This window comes from Corylus avellana, chromosome ca6 (genome assembly GCF_901000735.1).
Source record: "Corylus avellana chromosome ca6, CavTom2PMs-1.0".
Classification (NCBI taxonomy): Eukaryota; Viridiplantae; Streptophyta; class Magnoliopsida; order Fagales; family Betulaceae; genus Corylus; species Corylus avellana.
Window position 1 is genome coordinate 1,495,454 of NC_081546.1, and position 13,458 is coordinate 1,508,911.

Consider the following 13,458-nt stretch of genomic DNA (forward strand, 5'->3'; position numbering starts at 1 on the left):
AAGCACCTATGTGACGGGCTATGTCCTGCCCTTTATCTTATCTATCCATTTTCATTATTTCATTTAAATATATATTTTTCTCAATGATTTTTTTTTTTTTTTTTTTTTATTGAAATGAAGGAAAATGTTATAGATTAAAAAAAAAAAATGCTTTGTTTTTACATTTAGTGAGTAAAACAGTAAGCACCGAGTTGCTCATCAAATGTTTTTCAAAATTGCTGAGTCGAATACAGCTCATTTTGCTCACAATTTAGCATTTCGACTAGCCAAAATAACATTTTACTAGTTGGAATGAGAATGCTCTTAGCATGATTAAGGGGCCCATAAAAACTTTATGTACATTGCATGCTTGTTAGAGAGAGAGAGAGAGAGAGAGAGATGTCTAAGTGACGAAGACGAGTGTGCGAGAGGCTTAATGTGGATGTGGATCACAATAAACTTTAAATCATTTTATTAGTTATTAACCGTTACACCAACTTATAAAGAGGTCGTAAGAAAAACCATAGTACTTCAAACATTGTTTTATAGCCTAGTTTTTTTGCGCTATTCTTACTTGATACTACAACTTTTATTATGAGTCACTTACATTTTTGTTTTTTTTTTTTTTAAAAAAAACGATTCACTTATATATTTAAGTGTCAATCCATATAACTATGTAAGTACCATTTGTTACAATATGAGTGAAAATTTTTGATAAATAAATTTAATTATTTAGTGGTTAAATTGATAAGTGTGACATAAATTAACACATTAATTTATATATAAGAATGTTGTAGTAAATGTTAATAATCCTAATATAATGGATATTTAAAAGGGAATGATAGCAAAGGATTTGAATAGATGGAGGAAGTTGAGTAAATTATGTTAATTTTGATATTTAAAACAAAATGACAGCAAAGGAGTCCTCGATAAAACGTGTTTGATGTAAAGTTATAATTTTTTTTTTTTAACAATGTAAAGTTATAATTTTATACTCTTTGAGCCATGCCTTAATTATGTATTCCACTCTACGAATTTAACTGGAAGTCTCCAAAAAGTAAAAGTAACGTAATCCGTGTCCATGGTCCCCCCAAATCCAACTCAGCTCCTAGTCGGCGCATGCACGTGGAGCACAAATACGTCACCCATTGCATCACTCTTTCTTTTAATTTTCAGCACAAATACGTCACCCATTGCATCACTCTTTCTTTAATTTTCAGATTCGCTTCTCCAAAAGTTTGGGGTCCAATTAACTATAAGAGAGTCCATATATAATCGAATAAAGATTTTCTTTCGGCTCGGAATTTGTGAGAGTACAAAAAAAAATTATTAATCTCCACGGCCTTTTCGACCCGTGCGATTTCCGAATCTAAACTAAACAAAGAAAAGGAACGGTCTTGATGATGTAGCCCATGTGGTCACCATAGACCCACAACCATAATTGATAAAACTCGCGAATCTGTGTAAGAGCTGGCATTTGTTGGATGCCAGGGCGCACAGCATCCTAGGGCTGGGTAGGGCAGTTGGGACGCAGAAAGACCCACTATTTTTATTTTTATTTTTTTGTACGTGAAAGACCTACTATTTAAAAACCCAAACAACTCCTAGCCCGTTAATTTTCCTTAGATATCTACCGTCCATTCATCCCACTTCAAATTTAAACCCGATCTCAACCGAACAAATGAAGGAAAATATGCTCCCGGGGACCACAGTAGCAGTATGAGCCACGTGGCTTCGAGCAGCTGCTACAGGTGTACCTACTGTAACCGATTGGGTCGGCGCTATTTTAATTATTATTTAACACCCTTTTTTTGCAAGATATTTTGGGATAACCAATAAAGTAATTGGATTTATAATTAGCCAACAGCTGGCCCTGTCCATTTTCTCTCTGCCCAACACGTCTACAATGGCTTCTCTCTGCGCGCTCTCTCCACCGTCCACTTCCGCTTCTTCTTCTTCTTCTCGTCCGCAACTTCATCGGCGAGGCGTTCTCTCTACTTTCAGAATCCGAGCTTCTTCTTCTTCTTCTTTGGATTCTTCGGCTTCTACTTCTTCGCCGAGAGTGGTGGTGACCAGAGAGCGTGGCAAGAACGGCAAGCTCATCAAAGCTCTGGTACTCGTTTTTCTCTCCGTGCTCCTAACTTTATCTGCTATTTGCTTAGATGTATATTTGATTTTGCGTTCTGTTGGACTTCTAGGGTTTTGAAATGGTTTATATTGCTTTTTCTTTACTGTCCTATGAATTAATCTTATAGTTTTCGCATTCTCATTGTTTGTGTTCAAATCGTTTAGAGTATTTTTGTGCTTGTTTTTTTGAGTGTGGCTCGATGTTTGATTCTTCACATTAGGTGTTTCATTTAATGTGGAGACGAACGTGGCATTTTCATTGTTTTGTCTATTTGATACAATGAAATAGACAAAATCCTCACATTTGGTGGCATTCTCACCAAAATTCTCACATAAGAAAGACGAAATGCGCTGAAGCTGTTGCATTAGCTGCGTGTCATTGAGACTGATTGTACATTCCAATAAAGGCCAATTTTCATCATTTAAGAATCTTCTTTACGCTACATTTGGTTCACTTCCTGCAAGAAAAAAGAAAAAAAGAAAAAGAGTGTTTGAGTAGTTTTCCGAATGATGACGTGGAATGGGCCCTGTGGACGGCTTGATTACTGAGGGATCAATTGGATATGAAAGTAAAGAGAAAGGATCAAAGCTGCCGGCGTTGTCCGGCTGGGGGAAACTCCGATGCCTAAGTTAGTCACCGTGTTTAAGAGAAATATAACTTCGAAGATTATGAAAGGGACAAAGTATATGCAAAATATTCAGTTCTGAAGGGAAAAAGAAGTTACCAAAATAATGAGAAGGGACCTTCTTTTATAGGCATCGGGTTGCTCCCGTTCATCTAACACTGTGGACTTACCGGGTACACGTGTCAACAATATATTGAGGAACAGTAAATAGGGCATTTATTCAGATATATCTAATATTCCGAGAGTGTTTCTTGGGAATTCATATTCGTATGAGGTTCGGTTTACCGAGCCTTCTAACCGAGCGTTGTTCAATGGGCCCAGGTGGGCCTAAAATTGCCGAGTATAAATATGGTGAACAGTAAAAAGGACCGAGCTCTAGGGATGGGCCGGCAAATCGTTTTACCGGGCCCAACTTAGCTGATCCATGATCCAACAGTTACCCCCCAATTTCCTAATATAGTAGATTATGGAAATTTCATTTTTTCAGAGAATGAGTCAGCTTTCATAAGTTCAGTTCTGCTTTTGACAAAGCAAAACGCGGTTGGCTTTTAAAATTTTGAATTTTGAATAATTTATCATTATTCAAGAAAGAGATAATGTATAGCGGGAGCAATAAATGTCTTACCTCCGACTTTTGGCATCCATGTGTCAAGCTTTTGGCGGTTTGGAATTGGGGTGGCCACGCATCAATATCCACATGGAGAGTGAAAAATAGGGGAGGGTGCCATTTTGTCAAACCCTAGCTTCTAGGGCATTAAATGCGCCGATTGAGATTCGTCTTCTAAGGTCTTTTTAAACTGTTTCCTCTTCGCTCATCCTTCACAGTTTTTAGTTGAGAAGGACCGAGGAATACGCTCGGACGTGAGGAGTAGGCTGTTCAACATCAGGAGTTATATCTGGTACTGTCCCTGTTGCTTCAGGGACCGAATGTGCCTCAGTCTCCTCGGCCTCCAATTCAACAATTGGCCTTGTTGCCTGCGAACTACCCTCGGTCCCCTTCTTCTTCTTCTTTTTCTTTTTCATCTCTAAAGAAGGAATCTCAGGATCTTCTGGCTCATCAGCAATAACCAGAGATACTCTAGAGGCAACTGGTGGCCTTACCGAGGGTTTCTTCTGAAGGGCATCCTTGGCTTTCCTCTTGCCCTTTCCTTTAGAGGGTCCTCCAGCCCCAACAGTCGGTCTTGTCAGCACCTCTGTAATTGGTACTCTCGGTGGAGCAACTTCTACTAGCCTTGCGGGTGCAGAAGTCCACACATATAGCCTCAGGTTCTCATCAGTCATGAGGGCATCATAATCCATCTCCAGAGGATGAAGCTCGGCATGATCCAATACGTCCCTTACACGCTGCGCCTCCTCCCTGTTTAAACTCGGTTCTTGTTGACCTGAAAGCAGATGTCAGGATTAGCTTTGCTGCAAAAAGATATAGTAAATAAATATGAAGCTCGGTTTTTACCTCGATTTGATGGGGCAATAGTTTCCCGAGGGACACTTGGGTCCCTGATTACTTCTGAAGGTGAAAATTCCCAATCACCTTGAACAAAAAAGAATTCATCTTTCCACCACTTGTTGCTGGAGTAAGTACGCCTGAAGGTAAGGGGCTTCATTTTCTTTCGGAGTTGGAAAGTGAACAAGAATTCAGTTTTGGAACACTTTGTTAGCCGGTAAATTTTTAGAAATTCCACGACGGTGAGTGGATGCTCCACTCCAAGAATCTTTGACCAAACAACCATACAGGCGAAGAATACCCTCCAGCCATTCGGCGCCAACTGGTGAGGAGCTATCTGAATATAGCTCAATAGCTCTCGGACTATTCTAGGAAATGGAAGTTTCAAGCCAATCCGAAACATCTCCATGTAAACACAAACTTCATTACTATAGGCATCCACCACAGCCCCAACATTGTCGGTATCAAAGCGCAATCGAACCGAGGCAGGTAACTGGCAGATTTGGCGAATTTCGGGTTCATCATCTACAGATATTTTCAATTCCCATGTGACCGGGTGTGAATCACCCAATACACTAGGGACGTCTTCAACCCTACGACTCATCAGGTATCGATGGTAAGGGAATAGTGGACGAGGGATAGAAGAGAGACCTTGTTGAAGTAGGATATGGGCAACACTTAAACGAAGACGGCTTACCGAGGGTTCGATTAGGGGAAGAAGAAAATCCAAGTAATGAAATACGGGACAGTCTGAGTGGACAAAAGGTTCGGCTGAAGGGACAGATTCGACCGAAGTTCTGAAGTATACCACTCTCGAGAAATAATACTCGGCCAAGAGGTTTGGGTGAAGAAGGGCCAGTCTCACAGAGGTATAACAATGGCTTCTCAACTAAAAACTGTGAAGGATGAGCGAAGAGAAAACAGTTTAAAAAGACCTTAGAAGACGAATCTCAATCGGCGCATTTAATGCCCTAGAAGCTAGGGTTTGACAAAATGGTGCCCTCCCCTATTTTTCACTCTCCATGTGGATATTGACGCGTGGCCACCCCAATTCCAAACCGCCAAAAGCTTGACACATGGATCCCAAAAGTCGGAGGTAAGACATTTATTGTTCCCGTTATACATTATCTCTTTCTTGAATGATGAGAAATTATTCAAAATTCAAAATTTTAAAAGCCAACCGCGTTTTGCTTTGTCAAAAGCAGAACTGAACTTATGAAAGCTGACCCATTCTCTGAAAAATGAAATTTCCATAATCTATTATATTAGGAAATTGGGGGTAACTGTTGGGTCATGGATCAGCTGAGTTGGGCCCGGTAAAACGATTTGCCTGCCCATCCCTAGAGTTCAGTCCTTTTTACTGTTCACCATATTTATACTCGGCAATTTTAGGCCCACTTGAGCCTATTGAACAACGCTCGGTTAGAAGGCTCGGTAAACCGAACCTCACACGAATATGAATTCCCAAGAAACACTCTCGGAATATTAGATATATCTGAATAAATGCCCTATTTACTGTTTCTCAATATATTGTTGACACGTGGACCCTCAATAAGTCCACAGTGTTAGATGAACAGGAGCAACCCGATGCCTATAAAAGGGGGTTCTTTCTCAAAATTTTCCCTCCAGAACTGAATATTTTGCATATACTTTGTCCCTTCCATAATCTTCGAAGTTATATTTCTCTTAAACACTGTCACTAACTTAGGCATCGGAGCTTCCCCCAGCCGAACAACGCCGGCAGCTTTGATCTTTTCTCTTTGCTTTCATATCCAGTTGATCCCTCAGTAATCAAGCCGTCCACAAGGCCCATTCCACGTCATCATTCGGAAAACTGCTCAAACAAAGAGAAAACATGGAAAGGAGGAAAATATTTATGTCCACAATTTGGAAACTAAGAGGAGAAACCGAGAAAGTATAGGGAAAAGTATATTATTTATGTAAGAAAGTTGTGGCGTCCTTTCCTCGCCCCTAATAATCAACTTTTTTGAAGAGAAAATTTTGGTGTACCAATGTTGGAAAATCTTGTAATTTTCTTCTGTTTCCTTTCCCTTCTCATTTACTAATCTAGTAGAAGAAGAGAGTTAAAATTTTATTTTCTGTAAGGTGAAAAAAAGCATGCTGTTAACAATGCGTTATTGGTGGTTTTTCTTACCATTCTAACTAGTTGCTTGCACTATTATTGTTGTCATTAATATTTTGATAAAGCCTCCATAACTTTGATGACGCCTCTGTTCAAATTGATAATGATTTCATGGTATTTGACAATAATGAAGTAAGTGGAAACATTGCCTTATATCTGTCCACTATGAGGAACATATTATATTCGGATCCTTGTTGCATGGGTGGTCAAATATCTCTGCAAATTAAGATGAAATTTCTAAATGTTGGATTCAGGCAAAGCATGGGATCAACTGTCTGGAGCTTCCCCTCGTTCAGCATACACATGGTCCTGATAGGGATATGCTTTCTTCTGTAATAAGTGGTAAGGTCATGATCTTTGTGGTCTAGCTTGTTGGTGGTATGGAGCTATTTTTTTAGTGCAAGTGCCAGTGATTCCATTCTACCTGGGATCAAAGTTAGAGTAGTGTTTGGACTGCCTGAGCTTACACGATGATTGCCATATTCACTGTCTTTTCTCTGTGGCATCATGTATGATTAGCTAGAATTAGGTGACACTCCATGTTTTTCTTCAGAGAGAACGCTGTTTTGTTGCTACCATATAGCTAAGTATTGGTTGTCAGGCATGGATCAATTTGGGCTTGTGAATATACGAGATATGCTAAGTATGATTTATTCCTTCTTTTTAAATTGAAAATGGTTTTTCTTTTTCTTTTTATTTTTTTTCAAATTATGATTTGAATAGTCGAGTGGCTTTTTACCAATTATGATGCCTGGTTTGAATTTGTTGTGTTGTTATAGAAGCTCATCATAATCCATGCTATAAGTCTAGGATTTATTGTTCACTTTCTTTCTTCTTTTGTGTTTATGGCAGCAGACACAGAATTTGACTGGATTGTAATAACTTCCCCCGAGGCGGGTTCAGTCTTTCTGGAAGCATGGAAGTAAGGGTTAGAACTTTGCAACTATACTCTGACCCACTTAATATAGCCATTGTTTCCTGAAAATTTTTCTGGAAGATGTGACATGTTTTTTGTTTGTGCTTTGTCTCTTTGGTCTTCCTTATCTGCTTGTTGTCCTTAATCCTAGGATGTGTATATTATATTTTTTGATTGAAATATTTTCTCTTATGCATATGGTGATTGACTTTTTAAAATTTTCTCTTTTGTTAACTAGTTTTGATGATTTCTTATAGTGATTTCCTTGTTCTTTTTTCTCCTTCTAGTTGGGTGTTTCCTTTTGTATACTTTCTGGGTACTTAAGGGTGCCTTATGCTTTTAATGATATATGTTGATTACTTATCAATTTTTTTTTTTTTTTGTGGTTATGCCATAGGTGTTATTCTTTCTTTATTTGATTATTCTTTTTCCATGCTCACGCACACACAGAGTTGTGCCCTGCGCGTTATGGATTCATTCCCTCAGATGCTGGATTCAATTTAGCTTATCATAAATAGAGTGTCTAGCTTACCCAAAAATATAAAATAAGGTGTCTTAAAGAGATCTTTAATAAGCTGTTCTTTTCCTTTTCTTTTTCTTTTACAAACTTGGCAAAAATGATAAACTTCATCTTAATTTAAAACCTTAGGGCTGCTGGGACCCCAAGTGTTAATGTAGGTGTTGTGGGAGCTGGTACAGCGAGCGTTTTTGAGGATGTAAGGCAGTTCTCCAAGCAATCACTCAATGTTGCCTTTGCACCCTCAAAAGGTATTCATCCACATATGTATCTGCTGGCTTGTAATAAAATTTAAACCCGCATTTTATTGCCTGTTATGCTTCATTCAGTCTCTAGCTAAGAATAATGAGAATGCGGGGAATACATACCAATCCTATGCAGGGCGTTATTGAATAAGCATCTTTTCTTTTCTTTTTATTTTTATGAATGATTATCGAATAAGAATATTGATAATCTGTATGAAGTAAACTTTTGGCATTTCAGATGGATGAAATGAATATGTTAGGGAGGTACATATTGATGACTCTGTGGTTGCAGAAATTTAATTTGTTACATTGAGGTGACAATTATTGAATTGTCAATTTGTTTTTGAGGGGTTTGCTTGGTTACATTTAGGTTTTGTTCTTTACTCATCATTCATGCAGGTACACATACACATACATGTACATATGTACTTAAATACATACATACATGCATGCATGCACACACACGCGCGCACACACACACACACACATATATGGTTTGATTATTAGCATGATTTACTCTTTATAATGTTTTGCTCATTGGATAATTCATTGTTCAGCAAAATTATTATAGTTTGTCTTTGTTAAGCATCACAATATGAATTCTTTATGTAAATTGTATTACTCCAGCTACGGGTAAGGTTCTGGCTTCTGAGCTTCCGAAGAATGGGAAAAGATGCAGAGTTTTATATCCTGCTTCTGCAAAAGCTAGCAATGAGATTGGTATGTGAAATGCTTCTTGTATATGCTTTCCTTTCCAATGTGGCCATCTTAACACTTAAAATTGCTCTCTTAAATATCTTTACTTATTTTATATTTCATTAGATTGCTTTGCATAATCAATCTGGTTGGTTGCACAATGATAAGTGTAAAATATTAGGTGGATGTACTCTGTGATCAAATAGTTGATGGGTTGTAGGAGCTGGATGTGTCTTGTAACTATTACCTTAAAGTATCTAGCGGTATACAGAACCCACAGAATGTTGCTAACAAGAGATAAATCATGTTAAAAAATTTGATAGAGGATATTTTTGAGACACTTTGGCACTTTGCAAAGGCAATTTCAGGTTAAATCATGAAGAAGATACACATTCAAATAGGCCAAGAATAATTGTCAAAGGTGCTGTGAACTATGAAGAGAAAAGGGTAGAAACATATAAATCAGCCTGTGGATGAAAATTCAATAGCTTAAAACCTGTGTTGAGGCCGCAAGAGTTTAGAATTCATAACTGCAAAAAACCAACATGCTGACTCAATTTGGTGATGTTTTTAAAGCACCGTCAATTGTTTTACTTTTTTCAATGAGCAACATTTCCTTGCAGTAGTGTTTGGCCCTGTTGTGTATGATGTATTTATTTATTTGTGCACAGCACTAGAGATATGTTGCTGTAACTCTTTTCCACCATTTTTACTTAGTGTATTCGGTATTCAAACTAACAAGAGTTGAATTGAAATTATGATAGGCTCCATTTTCCCCACTATGTGTGGCTATTACTTGTAGGGATTTCGTGTTCCATGATGCTTCTTGGGTAGTTTATGTATTTGAATGGCCAATTAACTTTCATGCTCATGTCTCAACAATTAAATAATTTCAATACAAAGTTTGATTCTTGTAATTTTGGTAATTGGCGACTCTCATAGTGATGAAGCTCCTTCTTGTCTTCATATTGAGAAGGAACACGTATTAGTCCAAGCCTAATAGGTTGTATTCTTTATAGATCATAATTTAGAAGTCAGCATCACACTTTAAGTTGATCTTTGTCTTTATATCTAAACAAGGCTGTGCGAAGTACTCTTAATTAATCATTATGGTTTTTTTACAGAGGAAGGCTTGTCTAGTCGTGGATTTGAGGTCACAAGGCTAAATACATATACAACGGTAAAGTACTTAGCATTAGCGGTTTAGCTGTGGGTCTTTGAGTTGCTGTCTTCATGCATCAAAAGTATCGATGTTTAATTTTTATGCGAGTTTGAGAACATATGTTTATTCTTGTGTACTTGGGTTGTGGCTTTTGCGATTTTTAATACTTATCAAAAGAAAATTTTATGCGACTCTGAGAACATGTTTACTGTAAATTCTAATGGAACAAATCTGCTTCATGTGCTTTTGCAATGTTGGGCCTATGTATGTCTATTTTTCTGTCACACATGCTGACATGCACTTGTCATGTATTTACCTTAGTTCAAGAGAGTTCAGGTTTGCAGTTTGATGGACAAGTATTTGTCCTGATGTTTTCTTATATTTGACCCTTTAATCACATTCTATATGTCCACACCTAGCAGTTGCAGAGGATTGAATGGTGCCCTCTTTCTAGTGGTTCCATTGAGTAGACTGAATTTATGAGTTCTGATCTGGTTAAAGTCAAGTTCGATTATGAGTTTTTGCTTGTTTTTTTCTACAGAATGTGAATACTTCAGAATTGTATTCCGTTATTTATCATGAATTTCATGCATGATAATCCAAATAGCTTGAAAAACTGGCCCTGTCTCCATTTTATATTGCTTGGATGACATCATTGGAGTATCTCTTGATTTGAGGGATTTTAGTGCCCTATGATTTGAAGAGTTTTTAGCTTGTATCCCAACCTAAGAAAGCCAGTGTTGCAGCAAAACTGAATTTAATGGTTGTCTGTGGTCAATCTTCATGCTAGTACCATCAAGTAAGTGGGCAAGAGGCAATTACTTATCAAAAAAACAAAAAAAGAAAAAGAAAAAAGAAGCCAAATCACTGTTTCATGTCATGTGAAACCATAATTTCCATTATGTTGTCTGTTATTAGTTGCTTTCTGGTACCTGAGAACTAATATCAAGTGGGCGATTTGCAATAACCAATTTTGCTAAATATGTCAGTTAACCCCTGATTTGAAATGATTTCTTCCAGGTACCAGTCCAGCATGTTGACCCAGTGCTTTTAAAGCAGGCACTTTCTACTCCTGTTGTTGCAGTTGCTTCACCTTCAGCGGTTCGGTGTGTTATTGGTTGCCGTTTATTTATATGATATTTAATTAGTTTCCCCTGATTTACAGAGAGTGATTTGACATGCATTTAACTTTTTTCACTCTTCATAGATGCTTTTATTTGTCCTGCAATAAGGACATTTTGAATTGCAGTTGCCCCTGTGCCAGCCCAATTGACCATTTCATACATTTACTACCTAGATGCAGTTTAAGTCAATTATATGGTTACACTCCATATAATCAGGGTCAATGGAACACCTTATATTTATTTTTCTTCTTTGGGCTACCTAGATTGATCAGGGGTTTTCGATGAGGAAGTTTTACATCATGCACTTTGTTCATAAATCTCCATTGCCACAGAGCCTGGGTTAAACTTATTTTGGATTCAAAGAGGTGGAACAATTCAGTCGCCTGTATCGGTGAGACAACCGCTTTGGCTGGGAAAAGATTAGGCCTACAAAATGTGTACTACCCGGCACAACCGGGCCTTGAAGGGTAATGTTTCTTTACCTATTTTTTGGGAGATTTACCTTATGCCAGTGCCTCCTTGATATATGTTACTGATTACAAACGCTTATGCTAAGAGTGTTTCTGAACTAGCACGCATCATGTCTGTTGTCTGAACTTGGAGGAAATGGGTCATGTATATGTTACTGATTAGGAACGCTTTTGCTTCTTTCATGTGACTTTTCTAACATGCCTAATTAAGTATTAAACACAATTTCTATCATAAGGTTGGTTCCACTGCTGGTTGGGTGAACTTTTTTATTTATTTAAATTTGATTTTTGAATGTTTGTTTTGTTTTCATTGTAATTTTTAAGTCTTTGGAAGTGGCAAATGTATGCCATTAAACTCATTTGACTAACTATTTTTTCCTTTAGTTGTTTTTTGGCTATTAATGTCAGCATTTTTTTTTCTATTTCTTTTAAAAATGAAAGAGAATTGCCATTCAAAATGTAAAAAACCACAACCATTGAGATGGCACATGCTCTTGTATAAGTAGAAGCAGTGATACTAGTCTCTTCCCATTTTAAAATCAAACAAAGGAAGTTATCATAACATGTAAAAATTATGGTAAATTATGAAATATAACATGATATAGTTGGTACATGTATTTTTGGTAAAAGATAAATAGATTCCGTCAATGTTAGAGTGCTTTCAACACCCTTAGACAGTGAGATTGATGCAGCTAGGAATTTGGTGCAACCTGTTCTAGTTAAGCGTGGTTTTCTATGTAAATTGGGTGGTGGATTTAATGAGCTATTATCTATGTTCTAGCTTGGACATTTTCATCAAGATTAGCTTTTGATGGTTAAAATTTATTATGCCCGTAATGAGTTATCCTCGCACTTCTTCATGCTTAGTTAAGTTGCCTATATAAATCTTGGGATTGTTCTAGCGGATCAATTGAAGATGTTTCTTCATAAATTGTTGGCAGGTGGGTTGACAGCATCCGTGAGGCATTGGGAGCACATGATCATTTCTAGAAAGTGATTTTATCAAGGTAGCCTTTTCTTTTTCCTGCGTCTTTAGTTGTAACATCAACCTTTTTCTCCCTCTTTGCCTTTCCTTCAAAAAATTAATCGAGTGGTTTCTCTCTAGTTTTCTCCCAGGACTTGGCAGGCTGAGAACGAGGCAACAAGTTCAGGATTATTGCGTTGCAGCTTCTGCACAAACTAGCTGCAAGACGAAGATGAATTTTTTTGCTAGCAGCAGCATGACGGAAAGGTGTATGACACTCTTTTACACCCTGAAGACACCATTTCCAACGGGCAGAACTTTCTTTCGAGGTTTGTCAAGGGATTTCCAGAGGAATTTGTGACAAAGAAAGCTTTCCGTTTTCATATTAAACCCAACATCAGCCGACTCTGTTGACAAGCTTTGGTTTTGCTACTTCATGAAACACTGACTACTAAATTTTTGTAAGGGATTTTGTCTGGTGACTATTGTTTTGGTCCATATATTGTGCTGTATCATCCGCTTTCTATATTTAAATTCTTTATGCTCAATTTATAAGAGAAGAAGCTTTTTATGCTATCATCATTATCCTCTATGCTGTGACTTGCATAAGTTTTACTTCCCAATGACATGCTGTAATCCCTCTTAATTTTGCCGCAACTCATCAAAGTTTATGGCTGGGTCACCTTGAGTGTAAAATTATGGTCCCCACATATGGCCTGTTGTTCTGAGACTTTATTGGAAGCTAAAACACTGGTTAATATATTTATCACTATAAGGGAAAAAGTATGTTGCGTTGATGGTAAGTATGTTTATCGCTATATAAGGACAAAAGCATGTTGGTTTGATTTAGTAGTCTTTGGGTTAAATTGCACCTCCATCCCCCCAATAAGAATGTGGTAGTTGGCGAAGCCCCATGGGTGGGTGAGTTGCGTACCAATTAAAAGTTGGAAGTAATTTTTTGAAGTCCAAAGGTGAAAATGAAAACATAAGGTGGTACCTGAAAATGGAGTCTGACCCTAATACTAGCTACGATCATTTGTAGCAG

The 13,458-nt window shown here is 37.6% G+C and overlaps 1 protein-coding gene across 3 annotated transcripts; it reads left to right on the forward strand.

The window, feature by feature from the left end:
* Positions 1–1,830: 1,830 nt before the first annotated feature.
* On the forward strand, positions 1,831–12,992 carry LOC132183955 (uroporphyrinogen-III synthase, chloroplastic). 3 transcript variants are annotated; one of them, XM_059597430.1, is made up of 10 exons: positions 1,833–2,092; positions 6,574–6,661; positions 7,172–7,241; positions 7,885–8,003; positions 8,625–8,717; positions 9,818–9,873; positions 10,876–10,961; positions 11,312–11,446; positions 12,391–12,456; positions 12,566–12,992. In XM_059597430.1, exons 1-9 carry the CDS (start codon positions 1,886–1,888, stop codon positions 12,437–12,439), a joined length of 903 nt encoding a protein of 300 aa, XP_059453413.1. In that variant the 5' UTR covers positions 1,833–1,885; the 3' UTR covers positions 12,440–12,456; positions 12,566–12,992. The 3 variants fall into 3 exon arrangements, with proteins under 3 accessions (XP_059453415.1, XP_059453413.1, XP_059453414.1); XM_059597431.1 differs by having other exon boundaries at positions 1,834–2,092; positions 7,175–7,241; positions 12,555–12,992; XM_059597432.1 differs by lacking the exons at positions 12,391–12,456; positions 12,566–12,992 and having other exon boundaries at positions 1,831–2,092; positions 11,243–11,404.
* The last annotated feature ends 466 nt before the right edge of the window (positions 12,993–13,458 follow it).

Excerpts from the sequence above, each read along its gene's own strand:
- LOC132183955 (XM_059597430.1), top strand. The coding sequence starts at position 1,886 with ATGGCTTCTCTCTGCGCGCTCTCTCCACCGTCCACTTCCGCTTCTTCT. Across the intron at positions 7,242-7,884 it reads GTCTTTCTGGAAGCATGGAA|GGCTGCTGGGACCCCAAGTG; the intron begins GTAAGGGTTAGA and ends TTAAAACCTTAG. Across the intron at positions 8,004-8,624 it reads TGCCTTTGCACCCTCAAAAG|CTACGGGTAAGGTTCTGGCT; the intron begins GTATTCATCCAC and ends GTATTACTCCAG.